Genomic DNA, 16,700 nt, shown 5'->3' on the forward strand with positions numbered 1-16,700 from the left:
CGTGCTTATTTGATTCTATGATTATTTTCAAGAAATTTTTGTTTTAAGGCTCTTTATGTTGAAAAAAAAAGTAGAAAGATTGTTTTCTGTACAGTTTAGCCACTTGTCTGTTTTGTGGTATGTGTCTTCATGCCTTGTTCATGTTTGTCTAGTTTGCTGTTACAGTGATCTGAAAAGGCAATCTGAATAGATATGGGGTAGGAAGCCTTGAGCCCTGCCATATGATAGTGATAGAAATTAGATTACTTTATTCTGGTTTATTGTGTGTTTTCTTCAAAGCTAGTTTTAAAACCTACTTTAGGGGAGCTCTTAAGACACCTTAAGAAGTAGAGTGACTTGTAGGTGTGACTTCTGTCTGTGATGAAATGTAGGTCAGAAAGGGTGTGGATTATTAAATGTGCTTTAAACTGTAAGGAATGTTTGTCCTTTTGTATAATTAGAGTGTTGAATGCCCTGAGAGTTGCTATGACAAGTTTTAGGGGCTTTTCTGAGGCACGAGAGAGTTGTCAGTTTTATTAAGTAGAGAGACTTGTAACATTATCATAACTGATTTTTTCTAGAGATTTTGAAGCTGTGTCTTCCTTCAGATGCAGTATTACAGGCTGTTCAGAGAGACTTTCCTTATGAGATAGATCCACCCAGCATTAAAACACTTCTGCCAACAAACTGCCTCTGTCTTATTTGCACATCACAATATGATGATCTCCTTCTGGTGTAAAAATATTAAGGGCACATATTGATGTATGTATTTTACCCGCAAACACTCTATTGGGTAAGTACCAATATGTATTTCATTATCAGTTATCCAGTCCCTCAACAGGGGACTGTCCACTGGGATGATCATCAGACTGTGAGAAACAAGTCCTTGCAAAAGTGTTATTCGAGGCTGGGGGTTTATGGTCTGCATAGTGAATTTGAGAGACTGGCTGGCTTCCAGTTTTGATCATTTCTCCAGGGGTAGCTATAGAGATGAGTTCATTTGTTCACCCTAATGCTCGAAAAGCTTGAAAGTTTCTTCTCACTTCCTGGAGTTCATTATCAAGAGAAGACGTACATATAAAGCAGCATCATTTTCACCAGGCTTGTGAGATTACCTCTGGTTTTATAAGGTATATTTCTGCATCTGGAGTTTTAATTATTCAGTGTTCAACTCTGGGGTTTCTCGCATCTCAATACACCACATAACTTTGGTCTGACAATCAAAGCACCACCCTTTTCGCTACTAATTTAATCATTGTCTTATAAATTTCGTTGGGATGCTGTTTAGACATAAAGTATGGTTTTCCTGCTTTTAAGTCCACTTTTAAACTAAACTTTTCATGTGTGCTATTAAAATCTTAAATAGTTAGGTAGTGGCTTTTTTCAGTAACCTGTCTGTATACTATATTCCTAGGACTGTTGCAGCTTGGTGACCCTAGATTATTACAGAGAAATTTTATTCTAGTGTGGGTTGTCATTAATATAATGAATAATAAAAATTTTGGCATAACCTGAAGAAGTATGTTTAGTTTAAAAGGTACCATTAAGTTGTTCATGTAGGTATATTTTTGTTAGTGACCAACAAACCTGTTCTTGAAAAATTCGATTTCATGTTTATCCATCATAAGTCAACCAAACCCCAAAGAAATAGGTACATAAATAAATAAGCAAGGTATAACCATAGAAATTATCAGGACAATTAACAATTAGTCCTGTGGTTGAACATGAAAATCAATTTAAATGTAGAAAACTACATTCAGTAGGGTCACTTTGACCAGGTTATTTTGTCATAAAATGAAATTTAGAATTGCTGTAGATTTGCCTTCAAGAAAACTTGTCTAAGGGGAAATCACCAGTGCCCAGGTAGCTGCCTTCCGCTTGTCTTACTAACTCTGGGATTATAAAAGTAGGTTGGCATAGGGAGTGATAAAGACTCTGTATCTCTTTCCTTATGTAGAGCTTCCTTTTGTGATATTAATCTATATAAAGCCTAGAAAACCAGGGGAGCCATGACCTGTCAGTCGTTTCTGTCCCTGGCACCCGATGAGTAAGCATAGCGGAGAAGCGAGTCGGGAGCTTACTACAGGAAATGGCAGGCAGTAAGGCAGAAGACATTGTCCTGTGTTAAATCAGATAAAGGGAATGATTCCAGTGCCCTTTGTCTATAGATACGCGTGCAACCCTGTAATTGAAAAGGTGTCTATAAGCTTCATCTAAGCCCTTAGTATTGTAATTTGATTTTCAGCAAACTTTCTTCCTGCAGTACATACCAATGACTCTTGCTGTTGACTTTATGATCTTTTATAGTATATTCAAAAGGTAAACACATGTTTTTTGTAGGATGTACATTTTCAAACATTAAACCAAAAGTTAAATGTGTTGGGATACTTTGTTGTTGCTTGCTGTCTGTAACATCCAACTTTTCAGTAAGTGTTTTTCAGTAATTTGACACAGCGGTGTGATCTGTAGGTTATTTCCCTGTGAAGGACAGTTTTCCCCATGTTGCTTGTTTAAGATTACTCATCACGGCTAAATGCCTGACACTAGAATGACCCTCTAACTCGGGTGCAAAAAAAAAAAGAACAGCATCTTTGAATTTCTAAGGTACGAATGTGGAAATTCGACTAAACAAACCTCTTAAAGGCCAGGGAATAAGAAGAATATAAATTCCTGCAGATTTTTAGTCTCTGTTGTTCCAAAAATAAGAAAAGGAATAAAAGTGAAGACTTTTGACTGGAACCTGACCTAAATGTTACTGACTTTCTGAATATCAAAGTTGCTTAAGAGTATTTTGTACTTTCTTTACACGTGTGGCGTGCAAAAAGTATTTATTAACCCTGACAGCTTCTGTTGATATTGAGATATACAGTCTTGAAGATTTCCTTTGAGTGTTTTTGCCAGCATTAATTAAAACAAATCACACACATATAGCATTACTGTGGCAATATGTATAGATGAAAGTGATCAAAAAATACGTCAGCAGAGATTGTTCTGGCCTGAAATAATCCAGGCTTGGGTGCAGTGCAGATGGCCAGCCTGCCTGATTTCTAAACAGTTAATTCGGCATTCCTGAGCGCTGGCAGTTTACCCTGCCCACCCAAACAGCTCCCAGTCTCTGGGTGTGGCGAAAGCCTTTGATAAGTACCTGAGTACAGTTCACAGGAATAGCTGTGTAGAGTTAGGACAGTAGTAATATGAAACCAGTCTTGTTGGTTTTTCTTCATGGCCCTGGAGGCTGAAATCTGCATTCCAGATGAAACCTGCAGCAAATCGGAAGAGAGCCTCTTTTTTTCCTGCTTTCTTCAGCTTCAAGGGCGCTCGCCCGCGTTCGCTCTGGCCGGACGGGAACTGGGGACTCTGCACAGGCTCCGGGAGGTAGCACTGGAAGCTTCAGATTCCTTACTTCGGCTTTCCATTTGACGTGTTTTGGTGATTATGGATTTACAAAAGATCTTTATCAAAGTGGAAAGACTATGCAAAAGAATCCGTCAGGAGTTTTCTGCTGAAAAGGACTCACAGCTCGTGTACTGGGACAAGGAAGTAGTAAACTACAAATGCGCCCAGTTCTGTTCGGGAGGCTTGTTTATATAGCTGCTCGGCGCTTTTCAGCACGTAGGAAGTTGTGTGCAGCCAGTAGGATTGCAGGAGTCCCAGCAGTAACCATTGGTCGAATTTTATACCGAGATTAGTGCGCTGGCATATTTGCTGTGACAAAAAGCCCTTTGTGTAAAGGAACAAGTTACCGACGCTGCCGAGAACTTTTTTTACGGTGGGTCTTTTTGCTGCTCCTGAAGTAGAGTTTGGAGACCTGAGGGACACTTTGGCTACCGGCTGCAGCGCTGGACCCGGAAGGAGGGCAGAGTGACCTGGGGGAGGCTGGCTGCCCTCGCAGGGCAGGGGAGCGCTGCCTGTTGCAGTGCCTGGAGTGACTTCAGTCTGCTGTCTGAATGCATGTGGTAAATATTTCTTTAGCGGTTAGTAGCACTGCTGGAAGCAAACCTGTTCTGTACTTCACGCAACATGGAAGAAGAAAATGCAGTGCCTGATTGTAGTGAGCTTTCAGACCTGGAGAATGCAGCAGAACGCGAACCTGATCTTTTGACTACCTTTTCTGTGAAAACACTTTTTGGATTTACAACTAAATTTGAATCTACAGCTTCCAAAGAAGAAACAGTGCTTAAAGCATTTCAACCTTTGCACACCAATATAAATACTCATGTGAACACCTGGCATGAGAGGAATGATAATGGTTGTAATGACGACTCAGAAAATCATCATGGCATGAATGGTACCAGTGGCCAAGCTGACCCAATGTCTGGCAGACAAACTGACCTGGAACTGGAATTAGCTGAACAAAATGAATTACTTCTTCACCATTTAAGGATTGTACAGACTTCTTTGTCTGAATCTGACAATGATGACAAGGATGCTATTCTCGTACAAGGTACTTTGGTTCATACAACAAGTGATACAGAATCAGACACAGAGAGTAAGGACCTAGACACCGATGAAAACAATACAGGCGAATCTGGGCTAAATAATGCTTCTTTGTCTGCCGAGGCTTTGGACGATAACAATCAAAATAAGGAAGAGTCAGAATCAGAAGGGCACAGCAACAGTGATGACACTGTGGATACAGATGACATTGAGTTACACCCACCACTTTCTAAGCGGCTCCCAAAAGAGCTGGATGATACTCTGGAGCATGACTCCAATGGAAAAGACAGAGTGTTAATGGATGAGCAGTTCAGTCGCTTGCTTGCTGCAGGGGAATGCCCTCAAGAACTTCCAGATGAAGAACAAAGACCTTTGGCTGATAATACATTGCTCCAAAAAACAGCACTGGCTGAAAAGACTTTCCAGCTGCCAGCTTTCTTTAGTGGACTACGTGTGAGGAAAAAGGGACTAACCACAGAGGATGGGGAAACTGTTACAGAAATTAAACCAAGGGAGAATGATTTAGCTCTGCTAAAATTACGACAGCCTGTTAAGAAATCCAGTATTACATCAGGTTTGACCACTAAAAAAAAATCAGCTGAACCTAAAGCAAGTCCTACTTTCCTGGAGCAACTCTCACACTTGTTAAACATAGACGTCTCCAAGAATGAAGACAGAACTGAGGACTCTGGTGAAGGATCTGGGGACACCGAGGACAGTGATGAAGCTCAAGAGAACAAAGGCTCTGGCAAAACAGAACCACGATTTTCCTCTGAGGAAATAAAATCAAGCCCTGCTGAATCTGCACTGGACGTCTTTAAAGCTTTATTCACACGGCCTCCCAAAAAAGAAACAACTGCAGATACTTCAGAGCTGGAAGCCATAAAACGCAAAATGAGAAATGAAAAAGAGTCCTTGAAAGCTGTATTTGAAAGGTCAAAATCAAAACCTGGGGATGGACCGTCAGACAAATCTGTAGGTTGAATTACTTTTTCTTCCTAAAATCTGGAAGTAGATGATTAAAAAATAATTTCTTGTTTAAAAATTACTTGTGGGGACTTAAGGTCAAAAGGTCAGAATTGTCCTCTTCTTTTGGCAGTCTCAAATTTTGGGTTGCCAACTGAAGAAATCTTGGGGTTAGTGTGTCAAAATTCTTGATCATCTGCAGTTGTAGCAGAATTCAGTGAGAACTGGTGATAGCCACAGCCTTTCAATTAGAAGTGAGAACTTAAAAATCAGAAACTGATTTTAAAAGATCACTACAAAACAGTAGCCCATATGTTAAGTATGGCTTTAAATCAATTTGGTGCTGCAAATATTTGCTGTAGTATTATTTAATAGTTTCTCAATCTCACTCTGTTTCATTCATTGAGTTTTTTATTTTTAAAATAATATTTCATTTTACCTTTAGGAATAATTCAATGATAAGAGCTGATACAAGACATTATGGATGATTTTGAACTCAGTTTGTCCAAGACATAGAATTTAAAGTATTTTTTTTTCTTATTTACATGCATATATCTGGCTTTGCAAATATTGATAAGCATTTAACCTTATCTGAGTATGACGTAGTGATTCCAGGTAGGTGATGCAAGTTATGGATAAGAAACGTTGATATTCTTAGGCATATGGAGATTTAGTTACTATATTTTTAAGAAATGAAAAAAAGAATCTGTGTTAAGTTTTCATAGAACCATAATGATAAATGAATTTGAGTGTGATTTGAACTCTTTAATAAGTAATCCTTGGGTTGGGGTTCCCCCAAATCAAAATTCTTACAGCTACATCTTTGGCAGATACAATCAGTTCAGAAGATTGTCCTCGTTGTCTGAATGATTAAATTTGCAGGATTGGACCCTAAACCTAAAGCTACTGAAGTTAATTTGCTGTGTTGGTTGTACTCTCTTTCAAATTTTTATTCTTACATACAAGTCAAAACTTTTTGAAAACCTTGACTGACACCTGGGTAGACCGATAATACCAGTTTGTAGTAAATTACCTATGGGGAGGAGAAAAGAGGTACTTGTTGGCCATGGCATGTACAGCAATTGCAGTCTGCATGTGCCCTTCCCATTCCTGGCTTGCCTCTTCCTGCTTACACCATTCCCTGGGCTGTGCTGGCGTAAGCGTTTGTGTGGCTCACAGCAAACCTATTTGGGAAGCTGTCATCACACACAGCGAGGGAGGAAGCACAGGAGTCAGCAGGAGTGGCTTTTAGAAATGTCTGCTTAATGTCTGGTCTAGTACAAATGTACATTTTCTCAGGGCAAAGCCAGAGTAAAAGGGTCTTTCCTTTTCTTTTTCCTTGCTCATGCGGGCCGTTTACAGGGCCGCTTTTATCTAGGGTTTTGCTGTTGCTGCAGTTGTGTCTATGCAATTACCCGTAGTAGCATGTTGTAAATCAGATTACAGAAATGTTAGAGGTGTAAAAAAAACAAAACCAAAACATAAACCTCTACAAGAATGCTTGTTTAGTTGTTTGTTTTCCACCCATTTAAGGGGTTATTTTAGCACTCCAGTTGACTGTGCAGTCCCATTAACAGCTGCAGCAGTACTTTGATGTGACAGTATTACGTGGTATGTGGACTGAGCGAGCTGCTGGGGGTGGGGCAAGAATTTCATAAACTAGCTCTGCTTCCAGAAAATTATAGTATCAAATGATGTCTTAGGTGAATCCCACTAATGTTTACTTGTAAGAGGAGCACAGATAGGTCTTTCCACTCTGAAAAAAAAGATGCTGGAAAAAAACCTAGTATTCTTGACTATCTCTATGGTTCACCAAAGGATAGACAGATTTCCACGCTGTTGTGAACAGTTTCAACAAATCATTGTATGTCACATGCATTATGTTATTTTCCTTCTCAAAATTATTTTTCTACACCGATTTCTTTGTATCCTTTCCAACCAACCGAGCACTGTTTCAATCAGTAGAGTGAAGCAGACAACCATTCTGAAGTACACGTGTAGAGCTGAGCATGGCGCTTGCTGTTTGGAATCAATTGATACTGAAGACTTTAATTTTTTCTTGTGTAATTTTAACAGCCTGACCTGAGTCCCTCAGAGCAAGATGACAAGACTCCAGGGAGACTCCAGACTGTCTGGCCACCGCCAAAAGCAAAGCACGAAGAAGTAAAAGTAGGATTAAAGTACACAGAAGCAGGTAAAACAAAGAGGTGAAGCATTTGCAGAAATTAGTTTCTGACATCTTTAGTCTTGTTTAATGCAGAGATGGTGATAAGTCACAGTATTTCTTATCTGGAAAAAGAGACCTTATGTTTTGGATGTGTTATTTACTGCTACTTGTTAAGCATCTGACTTTTAAATGTTAATGGCTGCACCTGTGATGAAATCTAAATGCTTGCCTGTACAAATTAATGAGGAAATAAATGGGTATTTTGATAAATTAGGTTATCCATTTCTAATGGGACTCTGTTCAAATGAGTGACAGAATAGTGAAGGAATAGAAACCTGCCTTCCTTTTCCATTGCCTTAGAATGCAGGGGGCAGTGACCTGCCGGACTCTAGTCTGGCTGCAGATTTTCTTCGGGTAGCGTCCAGAATAAAAGTAATGAGTACCATTATTGCAGCTTCTGTATAAACAGAGGAATACTCATATCCACTCAGATCGCTTTTATAGCTAGCCATTTATATTGTCCTATACAAATGCATGAGGGGGTGTGTCTGAAGTATGATATTAACTAGTTATCAGAGAAGCTTTCCACAGAAAAATATTTCTTAACTTTTTGTTATTTAGATAAATATTTACATAACATATTTACAAGGGAAAAAGTGATTATTGTAGCCACCACAACTCTGTTTCAAATTTGTATTCTTAAATATAAACCAGGAAGTCCTCATTACTCAGAAATTAGTCATAAACTGTGGAATGGTCTGAAATATCAAAAGGAAAGGCAAAAGACCATCTGCTCTTCATGTACCTGGAGATTTTAGAAAATACCACCTATACAGGATTAAGCGGAATTAAAAAAGAAGCTTTTATACTAACTTGCTGTGAGAAATTGTACAGGGTAATGCTGTATGATTCTTTCCAATTCCAATGAATATCCATGTGGCCTTGTATATGAGAAAGAATAAATAGGAGTAGTGGGATTTACTGCTTTGTATTGTTTGGTGTATTACTTCTTTCTCCCTCTCTCCTCAGCCTTCTGTGCCTTAATCTTCCTTTTTGGTAAAGTGGGCATGATACTGGAAGTGTAAAAGTTGCTGGAAGATTCAGAAAACTTGGTTTTGACAGGAGCAACACGGTTCTAATATAGACAGAGTTGAATTTACAGTGCATCCGACTGGTCTGAGGTGTGGGAGTCTATCACTAGATGACCGGGACAGGTATTCAGCTGTTGACAAGGAGTCCTGCAGGCTCTTTCTGTTACTTGTAGGTTCTTATTATAGGCTATATGCTTCCGTGTTTAATTCTGCCCAAATAAATATTTTTTCTCCTAATGACTGTAATCATCTGTGGAAACAATATATGCTGAAATAAAGAAAGGAAAGGAAACTGAATTCACAAAAGCTCCAAATTCTACTACTTGTAGAGAAATTAGGTCATGTTTTCCTGAAATTTGAATAGGAAGGACAGACTGGCTTAGAGCCCATGTAAATTGTTACTCTTTTGTTACTGTGATATTTTGGGTGGCAGTGTCATCAACACGCTGATGGTTAGTTTGCTAAGTCAAATTTTTATACAGACCAGATTCTGCAGTTCATTAGTCACTCCAGTGTCTGGCAGAGAGAGGAATTTGAATGAAAACAAACTGCTGGTGATTCAGCTAGGACGAGACAGAAGCAGTGCTTTTAAAGCAAATAAGCAAAGACTGTCTTTGCAACGTATGTTAAAAGTGCAGAAGAGTTATAGGTGTACCTCAGTGGTTAGCAGGTTTGCGTTTCTTTCAGCTGTTCATAGATGCCCAGAAAGCAGTTATGGCAGCACGGACACTCCAAGCAGTTGTAAGTTGCATACGATGGATAAGTTACATCTGCTTTTCTGAGGACTAGGGTGACTGTTCTAAAGCACTGTGTGCAGGAATGGATTTATGCCGTCTCCTGCAATTGAAGGAAGATACTGTTCATGAGTAGTGCTGATATAATTATAAAACTGGAGTTTGTATTCAATGTTGGTCTTATTGCTAGGGGGCAGGGTTTGTGTTTTTTTTAATGAATATGAAAGTGGCAATACAGCATTACTCCTAAACTCGGTATCTTCTCTCTGACAGTGGTGGGTACCTTCAAAGTGCATGTGTATGCTGGCATTTCCCCTCATGTCCCTTCCCCATCCAAAATTCCCTCCCAGCCACCAGTACCTTAGGAACTTCTTGTCCACAAAGTGGACTTCTTAAAAATATGGTATAAAGCAGGTTAATGATCACCACTAAACTGACTGGTCTCAACCATGCTCAACCTGAAACCCTGTTTCTTACCCCAGTGTCTTGTCCTGACAACTGAGATCACATGAAGAATTCTTGATTTCAGAATAGAGTTCAAAAACTGTGTGTGGCAGGGATGTTTGTGATTCCAGTCTTCCTCCACTGATGTTCCTGAATAGATGATTATCTGTAACAAAAAGTGCTGAAGTGACTTGTTTTAACTTTCAGTTGATTTATGTTAGTGTTTTAATTTCTGTGATTAAGAGTTTCATCTACCAAAACAATAGGAATCTATATACAAACAATAATAATAGGATGAATTATTAGGTAAGTAATCATTTCGCACAGCTTTATTTTAGTTTTAAACAAAATACATCTGTCACAAGTGTGATCACATTCAAGGATAATTCTGTGGACATAAATCTTTGTACTTCTAACAGGGTACAAGAATATGTACTTATTTTATGAGGGAGCATAGATTTTTTTTTATTTGTCATGAGAAATTAGTATTTAAAGTAACACTGAAAATTTCAAAGTTGGAATACTGTAATCTTTCTCACAATTCTGCACTACGCATTTTTTTTACTTCCTTCATCACCATATGCTACAGCAGCTATGACAGGAAGACAGGGATATTGAGGGAGAGGATTCCTGGCTTTTTGATCTTTTCTCACCTCCTTGCCACATTTTTCCTCATTGTTCTTCCTGCCTAGTGGAAGCAAGAAATTCAGGCTTAATTTGGCCTACGCAGCAGACATCACAGTGACTCATAGCAGCTTGGAGGAGCAGCTAACTCCCTCCTGAGGCTCGTAGTCTGGCTTGATGTGTGGGAAACCAACTGAAAAGCAAACGGACAAAACAAGGAACACGTGTGTGTGGCTGACTAGGCCTTTTAGGAATGTTAGAAGTGAAAGAAGTTAGTGAGCAAATACAACTCTGCAACAGGTTTTTTTCATGCCTTTGGTAACATCTTGCATAATCATAGTATTGTCACCCCCAACACCTGGATCTTGAGTTGTAAATTTTGAATTAAAAGGATGATGTTACAATATCTTGGAATATCTTAAGTTTTCTTAATCCTTTAATTCTTATGTTTCCATAGAGCAAGTGACTGTGTTGTCAACTGGCTCTCTGTAATTAGCACAAGCTGCTTACATGGTTCTCCAGAGAAACTGGAACTTCTTTGAAGTGTGTCAGTCTGAAATAGTTGAAGTTCAGAAAGTCTGTAGTACATTACACCATTTACATCCTGGAAGACTAGAAAAAGAGTATTTTAATTTATAGTTACATGTTTGTGCCATGGAAATCTTTCCCATGTAATCGAAGACATTTCTGTGCGTATTTCTTTGGTTGTTAAGTTCTGTTCTTCTATTTTCATTAAAAGTTTCTATTTCTTTTTCCCCCATAATTCTCAGAGAGATTTCTCCCATTTTTTTAAGCATTACAGCTGATGGAATGGAAGGCGTGTCCGGTATTGTTTGTGGTGAAAATATCTTGCCAGGTAGAGGAGACAAATTCATGTACCTACCGAGCAAACTCATCTGTGATACTAGATCACATAGAATCCACATATAATGAATGTCTCAACTGCTGCGTGTGACTAGATCAGTACTTGCAGCCTCTCATGTCCAAGAAGAGGAGTTTAGACATGAGTTCTGCTGCTTATAAAACTACTTATGTTTGAAGAACAGTCTCCACATTAAAATGGTATAGATATAGAAATCCCGCGATTCCTATTAAAAATGCATTTTTAGCCGTTAGGATCAAAATAGTTCTCTTACATAAAACAAAGATAATTTAGTCTTTTGCTTAAGCAAAACAGAAATTTAAAAAGTGGTAAGAGAGAAGTATTTGACATTCCTGCTGGAGAAAATGTTAAAAAGCCTCAATAAGTTGAAACATTAATCCATGCTTTTTTTCTTTACACGTTTTCATGTTAATTCAAATGGCTGTATTTAACATTAAAAAACCCTGCTCTCTCACAGCCTGCCTATTCATCATCCTTAAATCTGCAGTGAGGTAATGCTGTCTCTATGTGCCACAATTTCTATAAGAGTCAGTGATGCTGCAAGCACAATTTTCAGAGTGAAAAAGAAAATCAGGAGGTGACTGAGAAAGCTCTTATTGAACAAAAGTGTCTAAGTAAGTGGTGAATGAAATACAAAATAATGGTAGAGGTTTATTACCAAGTCTCAAATATATTAAAGCCTTGGTCCCCTAAGCTCTGGGTTCCCAGCAAGAAAAACAGTTTTGGTCATGATGTAAATGCAGAGAATAACCAACTTATGTGAGAGAAAGAGAGGCATAATGGCCTGAACAAAGAGATGAGATATAATAACATGATTTCTTATCTTTCTTTAACATAAACTTCCTTTGTGGCCTTGAACAATTTGTGTTTGTCTCTAAAACAGACATAATGCTTGATGATGTTAGTGTTCTGAAGGAAGTTGTTGTAACAGTGGCTGCTAACAGTTGGTTTCATCTTAAAATTTAAAAAAAATGACATTTTTTTATTAATTTCAGTTTATTTGAATTTGCAGTATTTGGGGTTTAGTTCTGGGATTATATTATAAATTTTATTGTAATGAATTAGATAAAGTTGTAGATAAATGCACTAGTTGAAGATAGTGTTTTTGTGATTTAATAGTCACTGATCAATTTGATGTGACCTCAGAGTGCAGGTAGGCTGCATAAAAGTTTTGTAAATTATTTTACTACATTCTGTTGTGTTTATTGTGCAGCATGACAGGCGCATTTGGCCATGTTATGTCAGTGTTTCATATTCTGACAAATACACTGTCTTGTTATTGAGAAGCTGAATTTTTTATTACAAGACAGATTATTGTAGCCATATTATATTCCTCTAGAGTAACAATGATATTTTCTCCCCTTACTTATGCCAATTAAAGCTATAATTTTATGGATTTGGAAAGTATGGGGCATAGTGCTGCTTGGAAGTCTCTACAGTCTCAGACAAATTGGTTGTGCACGTGGTGATAAATGCTGCAGCCACTTTTCCAAATATCTTGCAGCCCTGTCTGCTAAGATTTACTTTGAAAATATTAGAAAAATAACCTCAAAAACAAGCAAGCAACAGAAACTTCCTTTGCTTTTCTCTCCCCACATCAGCTGATACTGTCATTTTTACTGTGCCTCTTAAGACAGGAGCAAAAAGATAGGCACCTGTTAATGCTGAAGATTTGTTGTTAAGATGCTTGTGTTCCATTTCCAGCCCTTTTGCTACCTTCTGGAGTGACTTCAGGAAAGTTGAGAGACCTTTCCAAGCTTTAGTTTTTCCATCTGTAAAATTGTGACAAGAATCCTGACCTGTTTTTCAAGACAAATTAAATTCTTTTTCTGTTTATAGGCTATTAGCATTAGATAGAGATGCAGAATGGAAAAGAATACTGACTTCCTAAACTTAAGTCTGCAAAAAAAACCCACAGTATGGTAACTGCATAAGGTCATATGATAAAATGTTCATGCCTTCCTATACACCGAGGTTTATATTATTACAAGGTGAGGGGGAAGAGGACTTAAGCTCCACTTTTTCAATAAAAATTCCTGCTTTATTTCCATTATGCATACCGTCTATAGAAATGTAGTAATTTTAGGAGACCTATTGTTTTTGAGTCTGGATGCATTTATTGCAGCAGATGCCTGACAAGAACATGTTTTATAGTATACAAAGCCATATCTGGATGCATACATCTGTGTAGCCACAGATACCGGCGTGCTTAAGAATTCACATACAGAACAGCTTTATTAGTCCACTCAAAGTAGAAACTTGAATTTTAAACCATATTTTGCCTAGCGAGAAGATTAATCTATTACCTGAATATAATGGAGGCAAGTTCTGTGAATTTTTTTTTATTGTGATTTTTATTTTGAAATGTAGGCACCGCTATGGGTCCTACCAATGTGATGTTGCAAAGGCCCAAAACGGTCACAGGGTTTTATGAGATGATTCTTGTTATAGAATTGAAACGCAGTGAAAGAGCAATTGTGTACAGCACAAGAAGAATGACTTTGTATTTTATTTCCATGGTTCTGTTTCAAAATATATGAGGCCCTTTGTATAACAGAAACGCCTCTGAGTTTTATTGAATTCACTTTCCTGTTCTCCAGCCTCACAGTTCGCGTGATCTGAAGTTCTGGTTGGGCCAGCATTTGAACATGAGAGGTTTAGATACTAGTCTAGATGAAACCCTGAGTCTGAACACCCTGATGCTTTCTGAAAATTTGCACTTGGATTTAGAACTTCTTTTCAGTTAAATTCAATATCATCCTTGCCAAGTTTGTCCCCTCTGCTACGACACAGACACGTACTCTTACCTGTAAAAACCCCAACCCTATTTATTGTACGTATCTTAGTCTTGTGTCTATCCGTGTTTTAAGTTTGTCAACAGTTTTAAATTCAAGAATTGCTGAGAATATACTGCGGAAGTGGTGTGCCTGCGTGTGTGGATATGTAGTGTACCTAGACTCACCCACATTTGAATAAACATACACTTACACTGCATGTATAGTATACATGCAGTACAAGTGTATGCTTCCTATAGATAGTATACAGTGATTGCAAAGGTGTTGTAGATCTAGAATAAGTGTTCTGTATTTTAAATTTGTGCTGGATGAAGTAGATGGAGTCTGTAACTCATCAAAGAAATCCTGCAATAGATTTGTTCCTCGTGTTTACTGATAAGGTGTCGTTTGTTTATCATATTGCATTGGTGAATGTGATCCTGTAATAAATTGGTTTTGTAAATAAGAAATAGGACATTTATTGAGAAAGAAATCATGTTGCATGTCCCCAGCAGCAGTACCTCTAATGTTGCCTTGCTGGGAGGGTGAAAATGACAAGCGAAACTATTCATTTCTGCTGTCAGGTAAATGAACTGTAGCTGTAACCTCACCTGTGACAGGATAGGAACGATCAAGTAGATAAGTCACTCAGGAGACTGCTTGTGAATAGCGCTTTTTACTGCTTTGCAGCCAGAAAGAGTAAGAACTCTTTTCTTAATTTCTGTAACAGAGAATCAAGGGGTTGCTGGGTTTTCCTTCAGGAGGCTGCTTTTCTCTGGGTATTGTTCTGTTGGAATTCAATGAGTGTTGTGAAGTCACTTCATTTTCTGTAGGAAGATAACTCTTAAATCTTCTGTATTATCTCAATATCCAGACAGTATTCAGATACTGTGCTATTGGCTTGTTTAGGACTGTTTATTCTCCACGTCTCTCACCATCTGTCTCCCTTCTTCCCGTCTTCTATATTTTCATTGTACCAGAAACTTTAAGGTGCTGAAAATCATTGAAATTTGAGGCTTGGAGGGTTCTTCCTTCCCTTAAAAGTCTAAAAAACATTAAAAAATTAAGTTGAAGTGAAGGATGTCTGCTCGTTTCTGTCTGGGGAATTGCTGTCCTTGTATGTATTGAATTACGGTAAAGAGTTCAGCTTCAATGGGAAGTAAACAAAGGAGGACAGATAGGAGTATATGGAAGGGGCAAGGGAAGAAGGATTAGAATAATGTGTCAAAGCTACCTTCAGAATAGGCTTAGCCAATGCCTTATCCCTAAAAATAGGTAATTCTAAGAATTTCTTTAAGCGCAATCAATTTTAATTTCCTAGTTCTAAAAGAGTGCTTAAATGCAGAACTTGTTCAAACTGGTGTTCAGAAAGTTCGAGGAAGTATGTCAACTTTCTATAAACCTAAGCTTTGGGATTTCACTGGCCAATCACCTTGTAAAAAATGTGTAAGCCACAATTTTTCTACTTGAAATGTTGCATTCATGTAGCATTTCAAATAAATGTCTGTATTTCTCCCAGTGTTACTTCTGTGTGAAAATTACGCTTTATAAACACCATGCCAAGACTGAACAAATAGCGTGTTTTGAAAGTCGCTCATGACTACGTTTCTTGGAAGAAACACCTGAACATTTGCTAATTTTTAGGACTGTAGCCTGAGAAATCCTGGAAGGTTGCATCAATGCCCCTGTAAAAATAAATATATAAATAATAAAAAAGGTGCAGCTGTGGTGAGTAGATTCCCTTCTGACACCTGGTGGATAAAGGGGAAAGCTACATGGGGAAATAATGAAGGAGGAAACAAAGACTATAGTAAACAGGGAATATTGAAAATGATGGGACCAAGGGTTACCAAGGAGGGAAAAAAGGTTAAGGAACATTTACTGTTCTGAAAAATAATGTATCGGTTCAATTAAACGTAAAGTAAATGATTTCCTTTATGCTACAGGGTGTGCTGCATCTCAAGAGAGGTAGATTGCACTCAAGTTTTCCGAGTTTTGTTCTCTAATTACTTTTAAATGGTATTAACATTATTTTACATGTTGCCATATACTGAGTTTAATAGATAAGATTTTTTACAAAAATTAATGTTCTGACCAAAAGGTTATTGACTTCAAAGAAGGTAATTTATTTTCAAGCTTCTGCTTTCTACTTGAAGTTTTGAGATCATGGCAGAGAAGGTTCCTAAATTGGTTATGTAAAGTTTGAGGAGTAACTAATTTATTTGAAATGCGAGTTATGGAAGTTTCTGTGCAAAAGGTTTTCATATAAGATTTTATTTAAAATTTTTCAAGTAGATAAGTTGTTTTATTATTAAAGAAGAAAAAGTATTTTTTGCACAGCACAGTTTTGAACACAAATAGAATAGTACTGAATAATATTTGGGTGTGTATACTTGCTTTTTGCAACAGTTTTGGAGAATGAAAATTGCCATTCAAAACATTGTGACCCACAGCATCCAGTATTGCCAAAATTGTATGTTAAATGTTCAGGTCACTAGATTTACTAGTGAATGCTTGTACCTTTTCTTTTACAAATGGTGATGAACAGTGCAGCTTGCTCAGTATCATGACAAAGATTTACATGAGCGTGTATTGTGCATA

At 37.8% G+C, this 16,700-nt stretch overlaps 1 protein-coding gene across 6 annotated transcripts in view; it reads left to right on the top strand.

The window, feature by feature from the left end:
* FMN1 (formin 1) overlaps positions 1 to 16,700 on the top strand; it is a 200,199-nt gene that overhangs the window by 54,022 nt on the left and 129,477 nt on the right. For 4 of the 6 annotated variants that reach the window (XM_074584990.1, XM_074584992.1, XM_074584991.1 and 1 more), the window contains exon 4: positions 7,459 to 7,576. In XM_074584990.1, coding sequence (XP_074441091.1) covers positions 7,459 to 7,576 — 118 coding nt within the window. Of the gene's footprint in view, positions 1 to 3,089; positions 5,392 to 7,458; positions 7,577 to 16,700 lie in introns of those variants that run through there. The other 2 variants (XM_074584995.1, XM_074584994.1) reach the window with 2 other exon arrangements.

This window comes from Larus michahellis, chromosome 4 (genome assembly GCF_964199755.1).
Source record: "Larus michahellis chromosome 4, bLarMic1.1, whole genome shotgun sequence".
NCBI classification, from domain to species: domain Eukaryota; kingdom Metazoa; phylum Chordata; class Aves; order Charadriiformes; family Laridae; genus Larus; species Larus michahellis.